Below are 23,717 nucleotides of genomic sequence, written 5' to 3'. Positions count from 1 at the left end.
ACTTCAGATCTCTTATTTCTATCCGGTTCATATTTCGCCCTGAAATAGATTAATATCCGGTTAATAAAAGCTTAATATAATCAGACTCAGTAGGTCAGGGTTATGTAGGTGTAATTTAAAACGGTCAAAGACTCATCCTTCACTCGTGCTTAAAGTAATTTCTGCTACCGGTTTCTTGAACTTTGACTCTTAAGTGAGGCCTCGATCAAAAAAAAAAAAAACCTCTGCTGTTTCACTGGAGCTTTAAACTAAAATATTATTAATATTTAAAAGGGAATTCTTGTTTTTGAGTCCCATAAACCTTTATGGCCCTTATTTACTTTAACTGCTGAAGGTACCGGGCCAAAAGGAGCGTTTTTCAAACCTGTTAGGCAGGTCCAGTAAGTACCGCCGCCTGGAAGGGAACGTGGAAGGATGGTTTTATGCTGTATACTGCAGGTTGTTGTTTAGGAGGCTCCATCACATTTAATCCCTCATATTTAGAAGTCATGAATAAGGAGCTATGCAAGCCGTGTGCTGCCAGCTTAAAGCTTCCAGGACATTGAAGTGGAAGCAGCTGTTTTCCTGCTCCTCCATTCTCAGGTTTAGTCTTTCTGGCTTTACAGAGCGTCATGTTTTTTTTTTTGTTTTACCTGAATGTTGAGTTTTGTTTCCCTGATCTAAAGGAGAAAGGAGCCCCCCCTGCTCTCATTGGTCAGCTGCAGTGGCGTTGTTCAGGCTCCACTTATCATTATTCACTGGCTTTAGTGGAACTCAAAGTTTTTCACGCCTCCGCCTGCAGGTTGAATCATCGACATTTTCAGTGTTTTTCCAGGAGTCGCATAATGTGAAATACAACAGAACGACTCATTGTTGTTGCTGCTGCGTGTGGCGAGCTTCAAACCTGATTATATCTAAACACTTTAACAAGAATTCACTTTAGAAACGAGCTTTCTTTTAAATGCCTGAATCGGTGGTCTTGGACCTGACATTCTTTCCTTTAAAGCATCAGTGGAGAAGTTTGTGAACCATAAAACTATGACTGATTTTGAAGTACACCAACCTTTTTATTTTTATTTTTTTTATTGGGCTGTTTTATTGGCTTAAACATAAAATATCAGATATTTTTCCTCCCAAACTCACAGAGTGATTTAAAAAAAATGCTTCACCAGACTCATTTACGGCCGTTTGGTTCTGCTGGACCAAAGGTCCCTTCTCACCCACTCCCTGCTGCTTTTATTTTATGTAAAGCACTTTGAATTGTTTATACATGAAATGTGCTATATAAATAAATTTGATTTGATTTAAACACTTCCTGCTTGGTAGCTCACACCGTAAGCTCCTCCCACCGGGTCCCCTAGAATTTAAGAACAAAATTATCCGCATATTTTCAGGCTCCTTTCCTCTCACCTTTACTGTAAGCATTGAAAGTCTAGAAACAGACAGAAACTAAAGAGAAGGACTGAAATGCTCGAAAGATCCTCCAGCTGGAAATCTAACCATCGAACCTCAGCTTTTCGGGCACCTTTTTTACCATTATTTCTTAAATTTGAGTTTTATAAATGTTTGACTGATTCAAGTCATTGGCTAACAGATTCAGACACAGCTGGCAGTCGATCTTAAATCTTTTCGCCCTGCAGGTACGTATAACTGCGGCACCTGTCAGTGCGAGCCGGGCTACCTGGGCACCCGCTGCGAGTGCCAGGAGGGCGAGGCCAGCAGCATGTTCGTCAGCGCCTGCCGGGAGGCCGAAGGCAAGCAGTTCTGCAGCGGCCGCGGCGAGTGCAGCTGCAACCAGTGTCTGTGCTACGAGTCCGAGTTCGGGAAGATCTACGGCAGCTTCTGCGAGTGCGACGACTTCTCCTGCGCCCGGCACAAAGGCGTCCTCTGCTCAGGTAGGAACGCCTCTCTGACGCCGCGGGTTGGGATGAGGGGACGGTTTTACAACGTTCAGCTCTGCTGCTCTTTTTGTGAGATAAAGTGTTCGAAACCGCCTACTACACACTACACACTACATACTACATCCTTCCATACTGCATACTTCCATACTGCATACTTCCATACTTCCATACTGCATACTGCATACTACATACTCATCGATCAGACAGTATAAAGGGCGTTTACCCACAATGCATTTCGCTCCTGCCCGAGCCGAAATCAGCCGGCCTGAAGCTGATTTCTCTTAAGCTCTAAACTCTGTAAACTTTAGCAACATTTGAAACATTTTCAGGCCAGAAAGTAGTCGTTTAGATCCCCAACGTGTTGAAAACCTGACAAAATACCGGCTATTTACAATTTTGTTCCCAGGAATTCGGCGCTACTAAAGCTAGCCGCAGTGAGCAACGCACTTCCGGTTATTTTCACAAAATAAAATACCCGTTGCCTTTTGTCATAGGGAAAGCCATTACCATACAATTGGTGCTTTTGTTTTGAAAACAGGAAGTGAACCTACCCTCGTTGTAGCTAAATGACGATCGGCGACGTCACGTTACATTGCATCTTGGGTAGTTTGAGTATGAGTAGTAACCTCATGATGCATACCCAACATTTAGGAGAATCTAGTATGCATCCGGGAAGTTAAAAAAAGTTAAAGTTAGTATGAGTAGTAGGAGAAGTATGCGGTTTCGAACACAGCCATTGTGTTTAAGTGAAGTGTTGGAAAGCTGAGATTCTTGTGATTTGATTGGTCCAAAGCTTTTTATAATAGACTGAACACATTAAAACATTCACTTTGGTAACATCAAACGCTTCTCCGGCTCAACATGTCGAGAACCAAACGAAGCCTGGTAAACTCTTTTATGTTCTGACCCAACTGCTGGTTCTGTTTCTGGTTACCAAAGGGTGTCAGTAAGTAACCTGAACTTAGTCCTGGTTATAATTGGCTCTGGTTTGAGTTGGTTCTAATTACTTAGTCCTTGTCAGTTTGCTATGGTTATAGTCGGTTCAGGTTAGAGTTGTTTTTGATTAAAGATGGTTTTAGTTAGTTAGTCCTGGTCATTTACTTCAGGCTATAGACTATTCTCTTTAGTTTGTCATGGTTAGTGAGTTATTTCTGGTTAGTTTGTTGTTTTGAGTTGGTCAGTTCTGGTTAGAGTTAGAGATGGTTTTAGTTAGTTAGTCCTGGTCATTTAGTTCTGGTTATAGATGATTCTCATTAGTTTGTCATGGTTAGTTAGTTATTTCTGGTTAGTTAGTTGTAGTTCGAGTTGATGGATTCTGGTTCGAGTTTTTTCTTGAGTCAGTTTGATCTGATCTGAATAAGCTAAATGTGCTCATACCAGTCCTATTTATTTATTTGTTTATTTATTAGCTTTAATGGGAACATATATTTATTGTCCTGTTTTTAGCCTTTAGGGTTTGAAGTTGTGGTTTTAGTGCAGTCTGGTATCCGGTGTCTGTGTCTGGTAGACTGGTTGTCTAACGGTATCAATAAAGGAAGTTGACTTGACTCATCATAGACGTTTCAGGACAATTTGACCAGAAGAGGAAACGGTTTAACCGGTCCTGTTTTTGGTGTTCTCGTGACTCGGCTTCTCTCGGGGAACCTAAGCGGTCCTGTTTTTGGTGTTCTCGTGACTCGGCTCCTCTGAGGGAACCTAACCGGTCCTGCTTTTGGTGTTCTCGTGACTCGGCTCCTCTGAGGGAACCTAACCGGTCCTGTTTTTGGTGTTCTCGTGACTCGGCTCCTCTGAGGGAACCTAACCGGTCCTGTTTTTGGTGTTCTCGTGACTCGGCTCCTCTGAGGGAACCTAACCGGTCCTGCTTTTGGTGTTCTCGTGACTCGGCTCCTCTCGGGGAACCTAACCGGTCCTGTTTTTGGTGTTCTCGTGACTCGGCTCCTCTGAGGGAACCTAACCGGTCCTGTTTTTGGTGTTTTCGTGACTCGGCTCCTCTCGGGGAACCTAACCGGTCCTGTTTTTGGTGTTCTCGTGACTCGGCTCCTCTGAGGGAACCTAACCGGTCCTGCTTTTGGTGTTCTCGTGACTCGGCTCCTCTGAGGGAACCTAACCGGTCCTGTTTTTGGTGTTCTCGTGACTCGGCTCCTCTGAGGGAACCTAACCGGTCCTGTTTTTGGTGTTCTCGTGACTCGGCTCCTCTGAGGGAACCTAACCGGTCCTGCTTTTGGTGTTCTCGTGACTCGGCTCCTCTCGGGGAACCTAACCGGTCCTGTTTTTGGTGTTCTCGTGACTCGGCTCCTCTGAGGGAACCTAACCGGTCCTGTTTTTGGTGTTTTCGTGACTCGGCTCCTCTCGGGGAACCTTAAGCGGTCCTGTTTTTGGTGTTCTCGGCTCCTCTGAGGGAACCTAAGCGGTCCTGTTTTTGGTGTTCTCGGCTCCTCTGAGGGAACCTAAGCGGTCCTGTTTTTGGTGTTCTCGTGACTCGGCTCCTCTCGGGGAACCTAAGCGGTCCTGTTTTTGGTGTTCTCGGCTCCTTTGAGGGAACCTAACCGGTCCTGTTTTTGGTGTTCTCGGCTCCTTTGAGGGAACCTAACCGGTCCTGTTTTTGGTGTTCTCGTGACTCGGCTCCTCTCGGGGAACCTAAGCGGTCCTGTTTTTGGTGTTCTCGGCTCCTTTGAGGGAACCTAAGCGGTCCTGTTTTTGGTGTTCTCGGCTCCTTTGAGGGAACCTAACCGGTCCTGTTTTTGGTGCTCTCGTGACTCGCCTCCTCTGGGGGAACCTAACCGGTCCTGTTTTTGGTGTTCTCGGCTCCTCTGAGGGAACCTAAGCGGTCCTGTTTTTGGTGTTCTCGGCTCCTTTGAGGGAACCTAACCGGTCCTGTTTTTGGTGCTCTCGTGACTCGGCTCCTCTGAGGGAACCTAACCGGTCCTGTTTTTGGTGCTCTCGTGACTCGCCTCCTCTGGGGGAACCTCAGCCATCACCTTGGGGGCCGCGGCCTTCGTTCCCTGTGAGGAGCAGCTGCTGAACGACTCATTCAGACGTTCGGCTGAAGCTTTGCTGCTGCTCTGCCTCACAGGAAGTGTTGCTGTATCATACTTGTCTTGGAAAGATTCATGACTCGCGTGCTGTGATGGTAAATATTCAGCAGAGCAGAATAGGCGTGGGACTGCGGCCCCTAATCTTCTCCATGTTGCCCCACTGAGGCATAAATGTGCTCCGTTGATTGGTTGCCAGGTTGAGCTGCTTGTCTTCTCATTGGCTGTCCCACCGATGCCCACTGAGCTTTTAGAGGTGGAAGAAAAGGCCGGTTTGGCTCGGTGTGTCTGTACCGCACAGGCAGTCTGTTGTGTTCCCAGAACATGGGGTCCAGGACGGTGGTGTGAGACCTCCTGGAGGGGGGGGGGTGGCCGGTTGGTCCCGTGAAACCACAGAGAGCGCTTTGTGGCGGCGGGGCCGGCTTTGGCACCATCCCCAAACACAATGCCGGCCTGTGTTTCCCAGCACAAACGGAGGCGTTCGGAGCAGCAGACGCAGAATGACTGTTTGCTTCCACTGATCATCCATTAAATGTTAACAGTCCACTACCCCCCCATCTCACTCCTCCTCTGTGTGGGACCATAATGAGTTCCTAATGATACCAAACAGCCCCTCACCTCGTGTAATTAACGTGTTAACCACGCTGTAAAACCACGGCGCAGGAAATGCTGTTAAAGCCCCGCAGCTCGCAGGTATCTCCCGTAAAGCGGGTTTGTGTTGCACCTGGATCGGTCGCGCTCACATTTAGTCCGTCTGTGAAAGTCCGGAGGTTCTGGAGCCGGCGTTTCTGCCTGAAACGCTTCATCTGGTCCTGGGATCGGTTATTAACTCGATGAGTTTGTAGTTGTAGAAGAAGTCAAATTTAGATCCATCATCTTCATCTGAGGACGGGTCCCAGAACCAACGGGTCCAGCAGGGAAACCCAGCCCACCTCTCCTTAGCCCCCCTCCAGCTCCTCCTGGGGGATCCCGAGGCGTTCTCAGGTCAGATGGGATGTATAATCCCTCCAGAGAGTTCTGGTTCTGACCCGGGGCCTCCTCCCAGGATGCATCCTGTTGTGGCCATTTATGTTTGTAAATCACAAGTTCTATCAATTTAGTTTTCTTTGGGCAGTTAGAATATACTTTAGTTAGTTTGGAATCAATGCACACTCCGTGCACACTCACTGATTCACTCGTTTTTATCGCGTTAACTTGTTAATTGTTTAACGCCGATAAATATTTTATCGTGCATTAACGCAGTTTTATTTTTTATTTTATTTTTTATTTTTTTAGGTTTTGTGCCTTTTATTTATTTTATTAGTGTAAAAGTCTGTCGCTCACAGGCTTTTATTTTGAAAAAGTCTGTAGCTCACAGGCTTTTATTTTGTAAAAGTCTGTTGCTGTCTGCTGTGGAACAGGAAAAGAAAGTAATCGGCGGATCCACCAAACATGGAGAAGGGTACGGAACTTTTACTCGGCCATTTTCATGTTAAAGTTCTTCCAGACGGCGGAGTCGACAGAACCAAAGTCATCTGTAAACACTGCCAAGTTGAATTGTCTTCTCAGCGTAGTAGTTCCAGTCTAAAATATCACTTAAAGGCAAAACACACAACTGATAGCAGCAAGTCATTCAAGGAAACAGACAGTGGAGCGAGGCTTCTACATAAAAACTACAGAAAGATGCTGATGTTAAAAGTGTGTTTGCACAACAAATGTTATGGCACTTTCATTCATATGGCAGCACATTTAAAATAAAGCTAAATGCTAAAAGCTATACACTACTTTTGGATTCATTTTTGGATTCTGCGTACAAATGCGATTAATCGTGATTAATCAGGGAAATCATGAGATTAATTATAGTAAAAAATGTAATCATTGCCCAGCCCTTGTTTTTAACATGTAAAAAACGTGTTTATTTGTGAGTAACTGTTAGAAACCAGTTTGGCTGCTCGTAGAGTCGGAGCTGAACTCCACAATGTTTGCTTGAGCTGTCAAAGTGCACGTTTGTGCACGTCTGGTGAAACGAGTCTCTCCTTTGTTTCGGCCTGCAGCAGCAGAAGTGCTGCTCACCTGTTGGTGTCGCCTCGGTGAGCTGATAAAACCTTCTGCTCTTTGTTCACACTCAGCTCTGATCGCTCCTCTCAGACTCGTCTTTCAGGCTGAATGCTGCAGATTCCTGCTGCTGATAACAGTAACACAGCATCGGGTGGCCCAGACTCTGCTCCAGTCAATCTTTACGCGTTAGTTTGTCATCAGAACATTTATTTTCAGGCGTTTTCATGAGTTGAAAGTTGATTTATAAGGAAGGTTTAACTCCTTTTGCATAAAGGTTTAGTTCTGTTTTTTTGTTTTAATGTCTTATTCTAATAAAAATTCGAGGCCACATATTGACACGAAGACCTGATTATTGCAGCCAAGAGACTTTTTTTTTAAAGAATCAACATTCGCATCTATCTTTGACAAAGGAATAAAGCAGCATTCATTCGCAGTGAGGGTGGGAACCAGCTGGCAGGTCTGAGCCTGGCAGAGGACGCCGGGTCTGAATGTTCCTGTAACCCTATCCTCAGTCTCCACACGGCGACGTTGGTAACTTCCACTCCGCGGAGGCTGTGGTTTGCAGAATCAAACGAGTGACTTTCCTCCCCCTTAGCAGTGGTCGGCCCAAAATGTTCTTCATTTAAATGATGACAGAACTGATGAATGCATTGTGTTTGGGGACACTGTGACGACCGGCTTTGGCACCTCGTCTTCGAAGCTTAGTTCAACCGTCAGAAATCTGGGAGTGACCTTTGACCTTTGATCTGAGGTTGGACAAACAGGCTGTGTTCGAAACTGCATACTGCATACTACATACTGCATACTACATACTGCATACTACATACTGCATACTACATACTACATACTACATACTGCATACTGCATAGTACATACTGCATACTACATACTGCATACTGCATACTGCATAGTACATAGTACATACTGCATACTGCATACTGCATACTGCATACAGCATACTGCATACAACATACTGCATACTACATACTGCATACTGCATACTGCATACTACATACTGCATACTGCATACTGCATACTACATACTGCATACTGCATAGTACATAGTACATACTGCATACTACATACTACATACTGCATACTGCATACTGCATACTACATACTGCATACTGCATAGTACATACTACATACTGCATACTACATACTGCATACTGCATACTGCATACTACATACTGCATAGTACATAGTACATACTGCATACTGCATACTACATAGTACATACTGCATACTGCATACTGCATACTACATACTGCATACTACATACTACATACTACATACTGCATACTGCATAGTACATACTGCATACTACATACTGCATACTGCATAGTACATAGTACATACTGCATACTGCATACAGCATACTGCATACAACATACTGCATACTACATACTGCATACTACATACTGCATACTACATACTGCATACTGCATACTGCATACTACATACTGCATACTGCATAGTACATAGTACATACTGCATACTACATACTACATACTGCATACTGCATACTGCATACTACATACTGCATACTGCATAGTACATACTACATACTGCATACTACATACTGCATACTGCATACTGCATACTACATACTGCATAGTACATAGTACATACTGCATACTGCATACTACATAGTACATACTGCATACTGCATACTACATACTGCATAGTACATACTGCATAGTACATACTGCATAGTACATACTGCATACTACATAGTACATACTGCATAGTACATACTGCATACTGCATACTACATACTACATACTACATACTGCATAGTACATACTACATACTGCATACTACATACTGCATACTACATACTACATACTGCATAGTACATACTGCATAGTACATACTGCATAGTACATACTGCATAGTACATACTGCATACTGCATAGTACATACTGCATAGTACATACTGCATAGTACATACTGCATAGTACATACTGCATACTACATACTACATACTGCATACTACATACTGCATACTACATACTGCATACTGCATAGTACATACTGCATACTGCATAGTACATAGTGCATACTACATAGTACATACTGCATACTACATACTGCATAGTACATACTGCACACTACATACTGCATAGTACATACTGCATAGTACATACTGCATAGTACATACTGCATAGTACATACTGCATAGTACATACTGCATACTACATACTGCATAGTACATAGTACATACTGCATACTACATACTGCATAGTACATACTGCATACTACATTCTGCATACTCATTGATCGATCAGACAGTATGCAGAGCGTTTACCCACAATGCATTTCGCTCCTGCCCGAGGCGAAATCAGCCGGCCTGAAGCTGATTTCTCTTAAGCTCTAAACTCTGTAAACTTTAGCAACATTTGAAACATTTTCAGGTGAGAAAGTAGTCGTTTAGATCCCCAACGTGTTGAAAACCTGACAAAATACCGGCTGTTTACAATTTAGTTCCCACGAATTCGGCGCTACTAAAGCTAGCCGCAGTGAGCAACGCACTTCCAGTTATTTTCACAAAATAAAATACCCGTTGCCTTTTATCATAGGGAAAGCCATTACCATACAATTGGTGCTTTTGTTTTGAAAACAGGAAGTGAACCTACCCTCGTTGTAGCTAGCTTGAAACGGCCGTTTTGACAGGAAATGACGATCGGCGACGTCACGTTACGTTGCATCTTGGGTAGTTTGAGTATGAGTAGTAACCTCATGATGCATACCCAACATTTCGGAGAATCTAGTATGCATCCGGGAACTTAAAAAAAGTTAAAGTATTAGGAGAAGTATGCGGTTTTGAACACAGCCACAGATTAACAATGTCGTCAGAACTAGTTTTGGCCAAAGTCAAAATGTTTTTAAGTAGTCATGCCCTTGAGAAAGCCATCCGTGCCCTGATAAGTTCGAGGTCAGACTATTTTAATGCCCTTTATGTGGGCGTCTCCCAGTCTTCTCTCAGCCGCCTTCAGCTGGTGCAGAACGCTGCTGCCCGTCTTTAACCAACACCAACAGACGTGTGCACATCACTCCTGTTCTTAACTCCCTCCATTGGCTTCCTGTCCTTTATAGAACTGATTTTAAACTTTTAATGTTGGTTTTTAAAGCTCTTAGCGGCCTCGCCCCGTCGTATTTATCTGAGCTTTTAACAGTCCTGGTAGAGCTCTGAGGTCAGCAGATCAGTTTCTGCTGGAAGTGCCCAGGTCAGAATACAAACCCTGGGGTGAGCGAGCCTTTTCCCAAAGCTGCCCCCAGGCTCTGGAATAAGCCCCCCGTCCAGCTGCGCCTTATTTCTGACCTGGGCCTCTTGAGATCTGGGCTAAAAAACTACTTATTTAGGATGGCTTTAATACCCAGCAGTATGATGACACTTTTATCTTATTTTATCTTATTCGATTTTGTTGTATTTTATTGCTTTCACTGTTCTTTTATTGTTTTTATTTGTTTTTACTTATTCTTCTCTTTATTACCTGCTGTAAAGCACTTTGGTACACCGTAAGGCTAAAAAGGGCTGAATAAATAAAGCACATTTATATTTAACGTTGTTATCAAACAAACGTCGCATCGCCGAACAGTAAGAGGCTCCACCTGGTGGCGCAGGCCGGTACTGCAGTTGACCGTATTATGATTGCTTCAGGATGCCTGTTGCTGATGTGTCTTTAGCAGATGTGCTTTTCTCTCTGAGGTGGACACCACGACGCACCTCGGAGTCTCTCCTTTCTGTCCGTTAGTAACAAGGCTTCAGTAAATCTGCACTTCCTGCCCCTCTGACCCACATCTCCTCCACAGCTGCTTCTAAACGGTGATCTAAGCGCTCAGCGGACTCCAGTTGCCAGAAATAGAATGCCTCTACTTCCCAGACTTACACAAACCTTCTTCTGCCTCATAAATAAAACTGTTACGAGTGCACGTGTGCGCACGCACGTGTGCGAGCCTCCTTATAGGGTAAATGGTAGCATGTGTGTCTGTTGATGCTGCTGGAGAGCTGAGGCTTCATCATGTTTTTAACCCGCAGAAACACTGAACTTTGTTTTAAACCAGGTCAGTTTGACACAAGCAGACAGAAAATCATGTTGGAGCTTCTGCCAAGACATCAGATTAAGAAAATATGTGCAGCCTCAGCCAAGAACTGTTATTATTTTCATGTCCTTGTAATCGTGAACCTTTAAGCTAGCTTCTCGTTCCTCCTTCTTCTGTCATCAGATCCTTTGTTCCTTTGGTTTTCACCAGTTTTCTGGAGCATATATCTTGTCTGTTGGCTGTGAAGTGTTGGATCGATTAATGTTTAATGTCTGCTGATGTGAACGTGCAGCAGTTTGCGTGTCTGCTCTTGGTTGACGTTCAGCTGACAGCCGTCGCAGCTACGCCACAAACTCCAGACTCACGAGTGAAAATTATTTTTTTGTTAATTAGATCCCTTAAAATTTGTTTGTTTCTGCCCACAAAGTCCGAAAGAGACGATGAATGGGAACAAATTCACATTACCTGTGTGGGCCATGAAAGCAAAGATCATCAGATGCGTTGCTCAGTTTGATATTGAATTGAATTTAGAACTTTTTCATGATTTTATAGTGTAGTCGGAGCTTAAAGCCGGTCGAGGACGAGCTACAGGAATTCAAAGGCAGAGAAAGGAAAGTCTGACTGGTTCCAGTATCTGCAGAGAGGAAATGCATACCATGTGTAGAAAAATATTCCAAGAAATACGACTGGATTAGCTCACTTTCCTATAAATGTGACATATTCAGTAAAAACTCCTTCTTCCTGTTCCTGGAAGCATATATCAGGGCGTCTGAGGTCACCAGCAGGTGTAAAACTCCTTCTTCCTGTTCCTGGGAGCATATATCAGGGCGTCTGAGGTCACCAGACAGTGTAAAACTCCCAAAAAACACAACCCTGGTATTTATTTAGTTCCCCTTTGTTTGAAAGTTCCTCATCTAACGAGCCGTTCTGATTTTCATTTCTAAAGAACGTCACTCCTTAAGTTGACTCCGCCTCCTCTGCTAAGCCCCGCCCACCCTTCAGAGCAGGGAAATGGAAGTATCTGAGAAATAACTCCTCATGGTTTATTTACTGATTTATTTCTTCCTTTAGCAGCAGCTAACGCTAACAGCTTAGCTCATGAAGGTGACGTACACCAGCTTCTAAGGAGTTATTGCTGCTCCTGTCTGAAAGATGAACATTATTGTTCCCACATTACTTTGTTAGCTGAAGCTTTCTAGCTGAACGGTTCCGTTCTGTAAGTCATCAACCTGCAGCTGTGTGGATAAGGTGTGTTTCCAACACAACACCGGTCCTCTCCTCATTCTCGGTGTGTTAGCGTCACATTATCGACATGTTTCTGATAAAGATGCAGGTTAATATATGAGGTTAATATATCCAAAGTGTTTAAACGCAGTAATTAACGGTACACATGGATTACTACAAGTTACGCTGTGTACATCTCCAGCTTGGTCTATCACTGTTGATGAGAAAGCATTGTTTGCTAGCATCTGCTGCTAGCTTACAGCTACACTGCTAAACTTATTCCCTCTGGGATCAACAGAGGAACAATCTGTATCTGACAAACCGTTAACAGACGGCTGTGATAAGATAAGAGCCATGTTGCTTTAAACAACTGATGTTTTTACCAAAGCCTCAGAAAAACTGTGTTAAAATGATAAAAAGAGCAGAATATGGCTGTGTTCGAAACCGCATACTTCTCCTACTACTCCTACTAACTTTAACTTTTTTTAAGTTCCCGGATGCATCCTAGATTCTCCGAAATGTTGGGTATGCATCATGAGGTTACTACTCATACTCAAACTACCCAAGATGCAACGTAACGTGACGTCGCCGATCGTCATTTCCTGTCAAAACGGCAGTTTCAAGCTAGCTACAACGAGGGTAGGTTCACTTCCTGTTTTCAAAACAAAAGCACCAATTGTATGGTAATGGCTTTCCCTATGATAAAAGGCAACGGGTATTTTATTTTGTGAAAATAACCGGAAGTGCGTTGCTCACTGCGGCTAGCTTTAGTAGCGCCGAATTCGTGAGAACAAAGTTGTAAACAGCCGGTATTTTGTCAGGTTTTCAACACGTTGGGGATCTAAACGACTACTTTCTCTCCTGAAAATGTTTCAAATGTTGCTAAAGTTTACAGAGTTTAGAGCTTAAGAGAAATCAGCTTCAGGCCGGCTGATTTTGGCTCGGGCAGGAGCGAGATGCATTGTGGGTAAACGCTCTGCATACTGAGTATGATGAGTATGTAGTATGCGGTTTCGAACACAGCCCATGTCACCTTTAACTTCACTTCTTACTGGAAAACATCGAGTCGTGCCAGTTCCCGTGTCTCTTGTGGGTTTTTTCCAGTGTCTCAGAGCGTGAACACATGAAACATCCCCGATGACGGCTACAGATTCGTTATATTCATCACATTCCACCTGCAGGCGTCCTCCTCATTAAGCCCACCTGAGCTGCTTTAGAACAGACACAATCCACAGAGTAACACGACTTCTTTGTGTCGGTGAATCGGTGGAAGAAGAAGAAAAGCTTCCAGCTGGATTATGAAGCTGTATCCGGGAGCTTCCCCGTTGTTTGTTTTCTCATCGGGGTCGTGCTTTAACACCCAGTGGACGGCACAGCGTGCCTCCAACATGGAGAAAACAGCTGTGAGCCCTTTCATGCCTCTCTGAGAGGTGTCGTCAGCTGTTGAGCTGAAGATTTAAACCCAGGTTGCTGAGCCGGTGAGCTCTGGGGGCTCTTCATGCTGAAGAACCACACAAGAGGCTGAGCTGAACTGGCCTCCAGCCCGCTGGACTGTACAGCGAGGCCCAGAAAACAGCTGCTTATTGTTGAGGAAACTCTTCCTCTTCTGGCTTCATGTGTTCAATTCCCACAGCCCCCCTTAAAGTGGAAAAAGCAGATCCAACACTTGACTGTCTGAACAGACGGCTTCTCCTTTAAAGAAGCATTTCCTGAGCTTCCACTTGTGTCCAAGAGCTATTAAAGTTTGGATATTAACAGCATTTGTTTAGAGATCTGCCAGATTGAGTGGGACTCGCAGGTCTTAGAAACAATCACGACGGGATCAGTTCAGGGTTTCTTTGTCGAGTCTCAAAGAGACGAGATGAGGGAGGAGTCACCCCCATCGTGTGTGTTGTTCACTCAGACTCGCATTAAATGCACCTAAATGCTGGTTTCCCACTGAAGATGCAGTGTGTCTGCTCACTAAAGAATCACCAATGTGAGGTTTTATGGGTTCATAAAAGAGCTGAATGAACATCATCATTTATGCTCTGCTGTCATTTAACAGCTGAGAAATAACGGTCCGTCACCTGCAGATATCAGGAGCGTTTAGTTCCTCTGGTTTTCCTCAACAGGGAAGAAGACTCAGCTTTAAAGGGACAGTTCGCCTCTTTTGACATGGTGTATAGCCTCATTTCCACTATGCAGTCCGGTACGGGTCGGTTCAGAACGCTTCTCTTATTTCAGTGTTTCCACCACCACCAAAGTGCACCAGTCCCATGGAACCCGTTACCATGGAACCCATGGTTCCCATGTCTGTAACCCTTCTGCTTGGGGTACCGAGCACACAGGACTGGTTCCAGGCTCTGCTCTCCGGTGTTGGTGAGGAGGCTGTGCAGCGGGAGCTCGATGGCGCTGTGCCAAACCAAAAAGTTTTACGTGATATGAAGGGAGAGAAAATAGGGCCAAGCGATTGTGAGGTCTGACTTTTTCCTGGAGAACCATTTTGTGATGCAAATGTATTACTCTGTTGAACGCATATTGTTCTGAGAAGCAAAAGGCTTTATTTTTTAAACCCCAGCCAACTAGCCGGACTACCTTCATCAACACCAAAACGAGGCTGGAACTCTGCTCACAGGACGCAGCAGGGGGTAAGAAGATGTTCAGAAATGATGTTGCTGATAATGGGATGTCACACAGCTTCATGTCAAAAGAGGCGAACTGTCCCTTTAAAGCTACTGACGGATGTTAACAAAGGATAAAAAAAAAAAATTAGCCCAAAGACAGCAGATGCTTTTCTTTAGTTTGGACTGAACTCGTAACAAAGAGGGAATTAAAAACACAAAGAATTCTGTTTGGAAAAGTTTCGACTAACCAGCACGAACATGTAATAAACTGCTTCCCATCACCTCTGGAACAGATTCTGTTTAAAGAACAGATCTCTGCCTAATTATCCCAGATTTAACAGATGAAAACCCAAAGGTCAAAGATGCCAAAGGGAACAGAAGCTTAGCAGCAAAGCAGGTGGAGCTTTTTCTGTTTGGAAGCAGATTAACTTCCCTGCACCCAACTCATTTTGAGTGTTTTCATTTAGGGAAAAATAAAGAGATAATTAGGATTTTTCTGTGGGCTGTCTGGAGTGTGAAATGCTTACACAGCACATGTCAGTGTTTGACAAATGGCTGGTGTCCGCAGAGTTATGAAACTCCTGTTTGTGTCTCCAGCTCGCTGTGAGTCATGTCAGAGGAGGCTGAGGCACGCTGTGATTCAGACACCAACAGAATCTAGAAGTAAACACTGTTTTCATGGCTGCAAATGACTGTTGTCTGTTAATTTTGTGTTGTTCACATTAAAAATCCAGCTGCTGACGCCACCCGGTTCTGCTGTTTCTGACCCCACCGGACAGGAAGTCGTGTCTGGGAGATGTCGGTCTTCGCTCTGCATGCAGGGGAGGGCACGTCTCGGCATGCACATTTTAACAACCCACATTTATAGCTGTTTTACCCCCACAGAGACCCTTTTTAAAGGGGAACAAATCATTCAAGTCTGACAATCACCTGAATCTGGTGTTTAAAGGTGATCTGAGCTTTAACTTTTCTCAGAGCTTCTCTTAAACCGTCAGCTTGGACTCCTCGTGTTTCAGATTTCATTTGAAATAAATCAACAAGAGCTGATTATTTAGATAAACAAGGATTCTATCGATTAGTCGGATAAGATTATATACATTATGATACAAAATTAGCTAGTTTTTACATTTCCACTATTAGGTACACGACCAGAAAGTTTTATTTATCTGATAATATCTGTCAAGTTATCTTGGTTCTCAATCTGGATCTCAATCTAAATCTAGACGCTGCAATAAGGAAACTTTCAGAGTGTAAGAAATGTTAGCTTGTTAGCTACATACAGTCAGATTCACAACATATCGGTCAGTTAACTCAATGGCGGGAAAAGGTAGCCTGTCAAATGTCGCTGCTAGCTTGACTTGTTTTGTGACGATGGCGGTCAACGATGGTGGTTTGAAGGGCGTTACGGTTCATACAACCCCAATCCAATATGGCGCCGCCATTGCGGCATCTATGAATACATCCATGATGCTGCGTTTGTAGCAGCTTGTTTTGGTGGAGGAAAAAACAAGGAGCAAAATCAGAGGAAAAAACGTCTAAAGTTTGGTAGCATTTTAGGATAAAGAAAAGAGAAAATACTGTACAGTGTGTCCATTGTGTAAAAAAAAAAAAAAAAAAAAAAAAAAAAAAAAAAGCTAGTTTGCTTAGCATGATAGCACAACGTCAATGCAACAGCATCTCAGCAAAAAGCAGCCAGTTCACGTATCGAGTCCACTGAGCGGAACAAATACAAGGGAATATTTCACGTTAGCATTTTAATGGAAATCCATCGGCTTGTTAGCTGAGAAGAAAGCTAGCAGAAAACAGAAGGAAGCTAGCAGAGAACGGAAGGACGCTAGCGGAGAACAGAAGGAAGCTAGCGGAGAACAGAAGGAAGCTAGCGGAGAACAGAAGGAAGCTAGCGGAGAACAGAAGGAAGCTAGCGGAGAACAGAAGGATGCTAGCGGAGAACAGAAGGAAGCTAGCAGAGAACAGAAGAAAGCCGAGGCAACTTGTGTTTAATTTGTTGGACAAATAGTGGCTAATTTCTGTTGAAATGTCACCAGAACTACCTGCTAGCACGAGCACGCTATCATATTGTCATTAATGTCCATCAGCGCAGCTTCAGCCTGGAAGCTGTTAATGTGAACTAATATTCTGAGTCACATCAAGGCTGCTGGTTAAGGTGTCGTATTAACTGCTGTTATTCTGAGTCACTGTGTTGTCTGATAACAGACAATAAAACAGGACATAAGGGGCTTTATTAGGATTTCAGCTGCATTAAAATAGTTTAAGAAAGCAGAGACGGCAGGAGAGAAGCCAACACAGCTGGATGTTAGCTAGAAAGCTAATATCAGTATCAGGAGGAGGAATTTCTGGAGATAAATATGTTTTTTGGCCCTGAATATGTTGACATAAGTGCTGATTACTTGAAGCTCAGCGGCGTCCGTCACAGCGTGCTGACGCCTCTGTTTGGTGGTAAACAAGGATGCACGTTGTTACATCAGTTTCCCACAGAAACTTCTGTGTTCCCACACAGCGAGTGTTTCACTTCTCCCACCAGCTCCAGCTCTCAGCTGCAGGTTTTCAAAAATCCCGAATCCTCACCCTGACTGGAGTTTGTTTTCCTCTCGGTTTTCGGGTTCAGACGGCAGCAACGCAGTGTTGTGTCTTCCCCTTATCGGAACAGAATGTTTCCCAGCCGTCAGCCCTGAGGGAAGATTAGCCGTCATTCCTCATTAATGACACAAAATGAGACCGACGGTTTAAACTGGGAGTCCTCAGCTGAACCTGCAGCGTGTCCTCGGTCTCTCGGTGGAAAAATGTTTGTGCTTGGTCAACACTTTGTCTGCTGACTGACTCCCCACAAATAGAGAAGCTGTTTTTTTTTTTTTTTTTTTCCCTCTGCTGCTTCTTTCTGTCATGAAAGCATCACATCTGCTTCCAGACTTTTTCTGGCAGCAGTCTGCTGGGTAGAAGTTCGCTGACGTGTAGTTTGAAGCGGTCGTTTTTACCCTGAATGTTGTCCGCACTGGAAAAAAATCCAAGTCTTACAAAGTATATTTGTCTCATTTCATTACACTTAATATCAGACACAACTGCCTACACTGGAAAAAATGCCCCTCCAAAAATAAATAAGAAAAACAACAAATAAAAGACGTTTTTGCTTGAAATAAGCAAAATAAATCTGCCAATGGAACTAATGAAAATCAGCTTGTCGAGATTTCTTGAAATAAAATGTGATATTTAGGACTTTTGAGATAAAAGTGATCTTGAAATTAGCTTAAAAACCTTCAAATGAAAAAAAAAAGCTTGTTTCATATGATATGTGACTCAAAACAATTTGTTTTCAAGACTTTTTCATTTAACAAGATATTCCAGATGTATTGTCTTCAAACAAGTCCCTATATCTGGCTGAAATGGTGCTTGTTAGGCAGTTGTGTCTTATATTAAGTGTAATGAGACATTTTGACTAGAAATGAGACAAATATACTTGGTAAGACTTGGATTTTTTTCCAGTGTAACAAGCACCATTTCAGCCAGATATAGGGACTTGTTTTAATACAATACATCTGGAATATCTTGTTAAATGAAAAAGTCTTGAAAACAAATTGTTTTGAGTCACGTATCACATTAAACAAGCTTTTTTTACATTTGAAGAGGTTTTTAAGCTAATTTCAAGATCACTTTGATCTCAAAAGTCCCAAATATCACATCTTATTTCAAGAAATGTTGACAAGCCGATCTTCACTAGTTCCATTGGCAGATTTTTTTGCTTATTTCAAGCAAAAACGTCTTTTATTTGTTGTTTTTCTTACTTATTTTTGGAGGGGCATTTTTTCCAGTGCGACCACAGATGGGCAGGAGCCTCCTCCGGTCCCCTGAAGGCTTTTCTATTTGTATCCGACACTTTAAATCTACATTTAAATTCCATTTATAACGGGGGAAATGATCTCCGTTCCACCCTGAAGCCTTGAACTTGTGATGGGAGAAGTTTTTTCATTTAAACACAAAGTGAGACGTGCACTCTCGGGCCGGTCTGAACCCATGTCTGAGCTGTAATCTCATCCCGCAGCTCACTGTGTAATTAAGTGTTTTATGGTGATATTGTTCTGCTGTCAGAGCTCTCATTTAGAGCCCTGCAGTCATATTTTATGTTCGGGGTCGGGAGGGGCGGCGGAGTTGTTCAGTTAAGTCGGGCTGCTCTGAAATTATTGCACAAATCTTCTCTGTCATTTGACATGTTTACTTTGTTTAAATGAAGTCGGACAGAAGAGGCCACAGCACGTCTTCTACGTGAGGTAATTATTAACTGAGAAGCCGGATTTCTTTTTTTAGAATAAGCTTTTATGATGGCTTGGTAAAGTATTTACCCTTCTTGGTGTTTTTCTCATGTTTTTGCGTTACAACCTGGGATATAAATGGATTTTTGTGGGATTTTATGTCAAGAAATAGTCCAAATTGGTGAAGTTTTCAAAATAAAACATGGTGCGTGCATGTGTATTCACCCCCACAAGTCCAAAAGTCGGTCCTTTATACAGCCACCTTTTGCTGTATAATCATCATAATAATTAACTCAGTCAGGAAGATTAACCAGTTTATGTTTGTTTGATTTGCCAGAGAGACGTAAATACCTCTGAGTCACTTATAGATCAATATGAGGAGGAACTCAACTTTATTTATACAGCCATTTAAAATCAGCCGTGGCTGAAACAAAGTGCTGTACATGAATAACAACACGAAGTATAAGGCATAAAACAGAAGAACAATGTAAAAACAATATTAAAGCAATAACTGAAACAGAGTCTCATGCTGGGTTAAAAGCCAGGAAATAAAAATGGGTTTTAAGTAGGGCTGGGCAACGATTAACATGTTTAATCTAATTAATCACATGATTTCCCTGATTAATCACGATTAATCGCATTTGTACGCAGAATCCAAAAATGAATCCAAAAGTAGCGTATAGCTTTTAGCATTTAGCTTTATTTTAAATGTGCTGCCATATGAATGAAAGTGCCATAACATTTGTTGTGCAAACACACTTTTAACATCAGCATCTTTCTGTAGTTTTTATGTAGAAGCCTCGCTCCACTGTCTGTTTCCTTGAATGACTTGCTGCTATCAGTTGTGTGTTTTGCCTTTAAGTGATATTTTAGACTGGAACTACTACGCTGAGAAGACAATTCAACTTGGCAGTGTTTACAGATGACTTTGGTTCTGTCGACTCCGCCGTCTGGAAGAACTTTAAAATGAAAATGGCCGAGTAAAAGTTCCGTACCCTTCTCCATGTTTGGTGGATCCGCCGATTACTTTCTTTTCCTGTTCCACAGCAGACAGCAGCAGACTTTTACAAAATAAAAGCCTGTGAGCAGCAGACTTTTACAAAATAAAAGCCTGTGAGCAGTTGAGTTGAGTTCCTCCTCATATTGATCTATTATAAGTAGGGCTGGGCGAGTTAACTCATTATTATTATTATTATTGCGTTAACTCGATAGTTATTTAGCGCCGATAAATATTTTATCGCGCATTAACGCAGTTATTTTTTTTTGTTTGGTTTTTTTATTACATTTTTTTTAATTTATTTTATTATTGGAAAAGTCTGTTGAAATCATGTGATTAATTAGATTAAACATTTTAATCGTTGCCCAGCCCTATATTTTACCTCCATTCGCGTCCTTGCATCAACATTAATGCGAAGGGTTTCCGCTGGTTTCCCTCTTTCAGGCCGACTCTGCAGCACCACAAGCATTTCAAACATCCAGCGCAGCTTTTTCATAAGAGCAGAACACAGGGCGACGATTCAAAGCGTAACCGGAGAAGTCGGAGGTTACGGCTGGTGTTTTCTTTCCATAGACACACAAACACACCACAGCCGCTGGGACACAGGCAGCTCTTTGACCACCGCTTCAGGAAGTGGAAGAATCCTGAGCGTTTGGGCTCTGCGAGCTTCCACGTCGCATCAGACGCTCTCTGCATTCCTGATCAGGGTTACTGGGTTTAGTTCGATGACCTCCAGCTCTGAGAGCAGATAAAAACTCATCTGAGTCTGAGCGCTGCTCAGTTTGTTGTTGGTGGGATGTGTCACAGTTCAGTTCGTCTTACGGAACATTTAGTTCTACAGTCGTAGATCCGGCATCCCATATATGCATCTGTACTATCTGTACATTTATACTGTCAAATCATCATAAATGTCATCTCAAGGTAATTCAAACCAATTACAGTCCAAGAAATTAAAATCCAAAGTTTATTGAGTTTATTCAAATACAAATCAGCCCAATTCATACAAACCAATTAAAATATAGTTGCCTGGTTAAGGAAACAAATAGAGGCGACTGTGGAGAGAAAAAAAACTCCCTTTGAACAGGAAGAAACCTCCATCAGAACCAGAACCAGGAAGCATCTGCTGGTTCCACAGAGAGGGGCCTGATAACCGAAGGCTCCGCCTCCCAAACTGGCAGCTGGTTCCACAGAGAGGGGCCTGATAACTGAAGGCTCCGCCTCCCAAACTGGCAGCTGGTTCCACAGAGAGGGGCCTGATAACTGAAGGCTCTGCCTCCCAAACTGGCAGCTGGTTCCACAGAGAGGGGCCTGATAACTGAAGGCTCTGCCTCCCAAACTGGCAGCTGGTTCCACAAAGAGGGGCCTTATAACTGAAGGCTCTGCCTCCATAAACCGGCAGCTGGTTCCACAGAGAGGGGCCTGATAACTGAAGGCTCTGCCTCCCAAACTGGCAGCTGGTTCCACAGAGAGGGGCCTGATAACTGAAGGCTCTGCCTCCCAAACTGGCAGCTGGTTCCTCAGAGAGGGGCCTGATAACTGAAGGCTCTGCCTCCCAAACTGGCAGCTGGTTCCACAGAGAGGGGCCTGATAACTGAAGGCTCTGCCTCCCAAACTGGCAGCTGGTTCCACAGAGAGGGGCCTGATAACTGAAGGCTCCGCCTCCCAAACTGGCAGCTGGTTCCTCAGAGAGGGGCCTGATAACTGAAGGCTCTGCCTCCCAAACTGGCAGCTGGTTCCACAGAGAGGGGCCTGATAACTGAAGGCTCTGCCTCCCAAACTGGCAGCTGTTTCCACGGAAAGGGGCCTGATAACTGAAGGCTCTGCCTCCCAAACTGGCAGCTGGTTCCACAGAGAGGGGCCTGATAACTGAAGGCTCTGCCTCCCAAACTGGCAGCTGGTTCCACAGAGAGGGGCCTGATAACTGAAGGCTCTGCCTCCCAAACTGGCAGCTGGTTCCACAGAGAGGGGCCTGATAACTGAAGGCTCTGCCTTAACGGTACCCCGCAACTCCTAACGACTCACTTTCGTGCTTTGAAGCACAAAAAAAAGTGATTTTTGTTTCATATTATGTCCTTAAAATGTGGCTGACGCATCTTATCCCAGTTAAAAGTTTTAAAAGACCGTGTTTTAGTTTGTTATTGAAGCTCACCAGCAGAGCTCGCCATTAAAAACAAACCCCAGGAAAACGGTGAGGTCCACTCCTTTACGGCCCGGTTCTGCCTGATCTGACGCCTCTGCTGCAGAGTGAGAAGGAAGCTGTCGCTCCGGCTGAAATTTTTCAGGAAATCGTGTCAACTAGTGAACAAAAAGGGCAGAAAGTGTGTTCTTTGAAGGTTTTATTGAAGCATTAGTTGAGCTCCCGTCTGTCTAAAAGCTGCATGACATCGTGCAGATAACGTTAATCCATCGGCTCATTTCCTCTTTACGTAGTCGACAAATATTTACTCGAGCCTGTTTAAATGTGGTGTTGAAATCCAGTGTGTGAAATATGAGAGTCTGCAGAGCAGGAATTTATTCCCGATCCCGTAAAAGTGTCTTTTGAAGCTGCCGGTCTGACAGAAAAGGCTGTATTCAGCTTTCAGCTGCCCGGTGATGTGCAGGGAGGACGGTGAATCTGATGTGTTTCTGCTCTTTTAAAGCTTATCTGTGTGTGCGGGAGCCTCTGATCCAGCATGCAGATCTGGGAGTTTGTTGTTCTTTGGACCCTCCTTATGTGTCAGCTTCTCCTTTTAGACGCTGAGGCTTGAATAAACAGCTGATAATCTGTCCTGTTGCTGTTCTGGAACGTTTTTTATCTGATCAGATTGTCTTTCAGGAGCAGAAATAAGCCCCGAGGTGTTGCTGAAATCCAGATGTTTGGATTCCTTTTAGCATTTCAGGGAGGCCTCGTTGTGTTGGCCTGAACATCGAGTCCCGAAATTCCTTCCTGACTTTGGGACGAGTGTCTGGCAGGAAGCTGGAAAACACTGGGAAAGAGTTGCTTCTTATGCAACGTGTATAACATCCTCCTTCTTCTTCTTCTTCTGTTGTTTTACCTCGGCCAGTTTGGGTCCAACTGAATATTTACTCAGAGGAGTTCTGCAGGCAGTTTTCAGTAACTTGTTCTTTGAAGGATAAAATGGTAGCGAAGCAGGCCCAGGCCATGATGCTCCCTCCGCCGTGCTTGACAGTTACGAGCAGGTTTTTGGTGTCGGTGTCCTTTTTGTTCCTCTAAACAAAGTGTTGCGACCTTCAGTTCCATTGGCCCCATCCACACTCGGCTTTTTCAAGGTTTCTCCAGGTTTTTCTTTCTCTTTCAAGGTCAAACCTTCTGCCCTTGGCGTGATCTTTAGTTTGCTCCATTTGTGAATGTTTTGTACGTTGGTGGACGGATGAAGCGTAACTCGGACGTTTCCTCTTAAAGGGATAGTTCGCCTCTTTTGACATGAAGCTGTATGACATTAGCCTGGCTGACGCGTCCACATCTCGATGAGATGGTGGTCTGGGAACTAGGTGTGCATTTTCTCGTATTTGAGGCGTGGTTTACGAATGCCTAGAGCCGTTTATTGGGCGCTACGAATGTCTATCAAATAGCGTCTGGTTCTTCCCATGCTGCTTTGCGCGCGATTCATAGCCAATTGTATCACTTATAC

General features: G+C 43.8%; 1 protein-coding gene across 1 annotated transcript in view; it reads left to right on the top strand.

Annotated features, from left to right (window-relative positions):
• Positions 1-23,717, top strand: part of itgb5 (integrin, beta 5) — a 69,237-nt gene that overhangs the window by 29,533 nt on the left and 15,987 nt on the right. The window contains exon 11 of the mRNA XM_075480260.1: positions 1,620-1,874. Within this exon, the coding sequence (XP_075336375.1) occupies positions 1,620-1,874 (255 nt within the window). The remainder of the gene's footprint in view (positions 1-1,619; positions 1,875-23,717) is intronic.

This window comes from Odontesthes bonariensis, chromosome 12, assembly GCF_027942865.1.
Source record: "Odontesthes bonariensis isolate fOdoBon6 chromosome 12, fOdoBon6.hap1, whole genome shotgun sequence".
Lineage (NCBI taxonomy): Eukaryota > Metazoa > Chordata > Actinopteri > Atheriniformes > Atherinopsidae > Odontesthes > Odontesthes bonariensis.
Note: the sequence above shows the minus strand (reverse complement) of the source record. Positions and strands in the feature narration are given on the sequence as shown.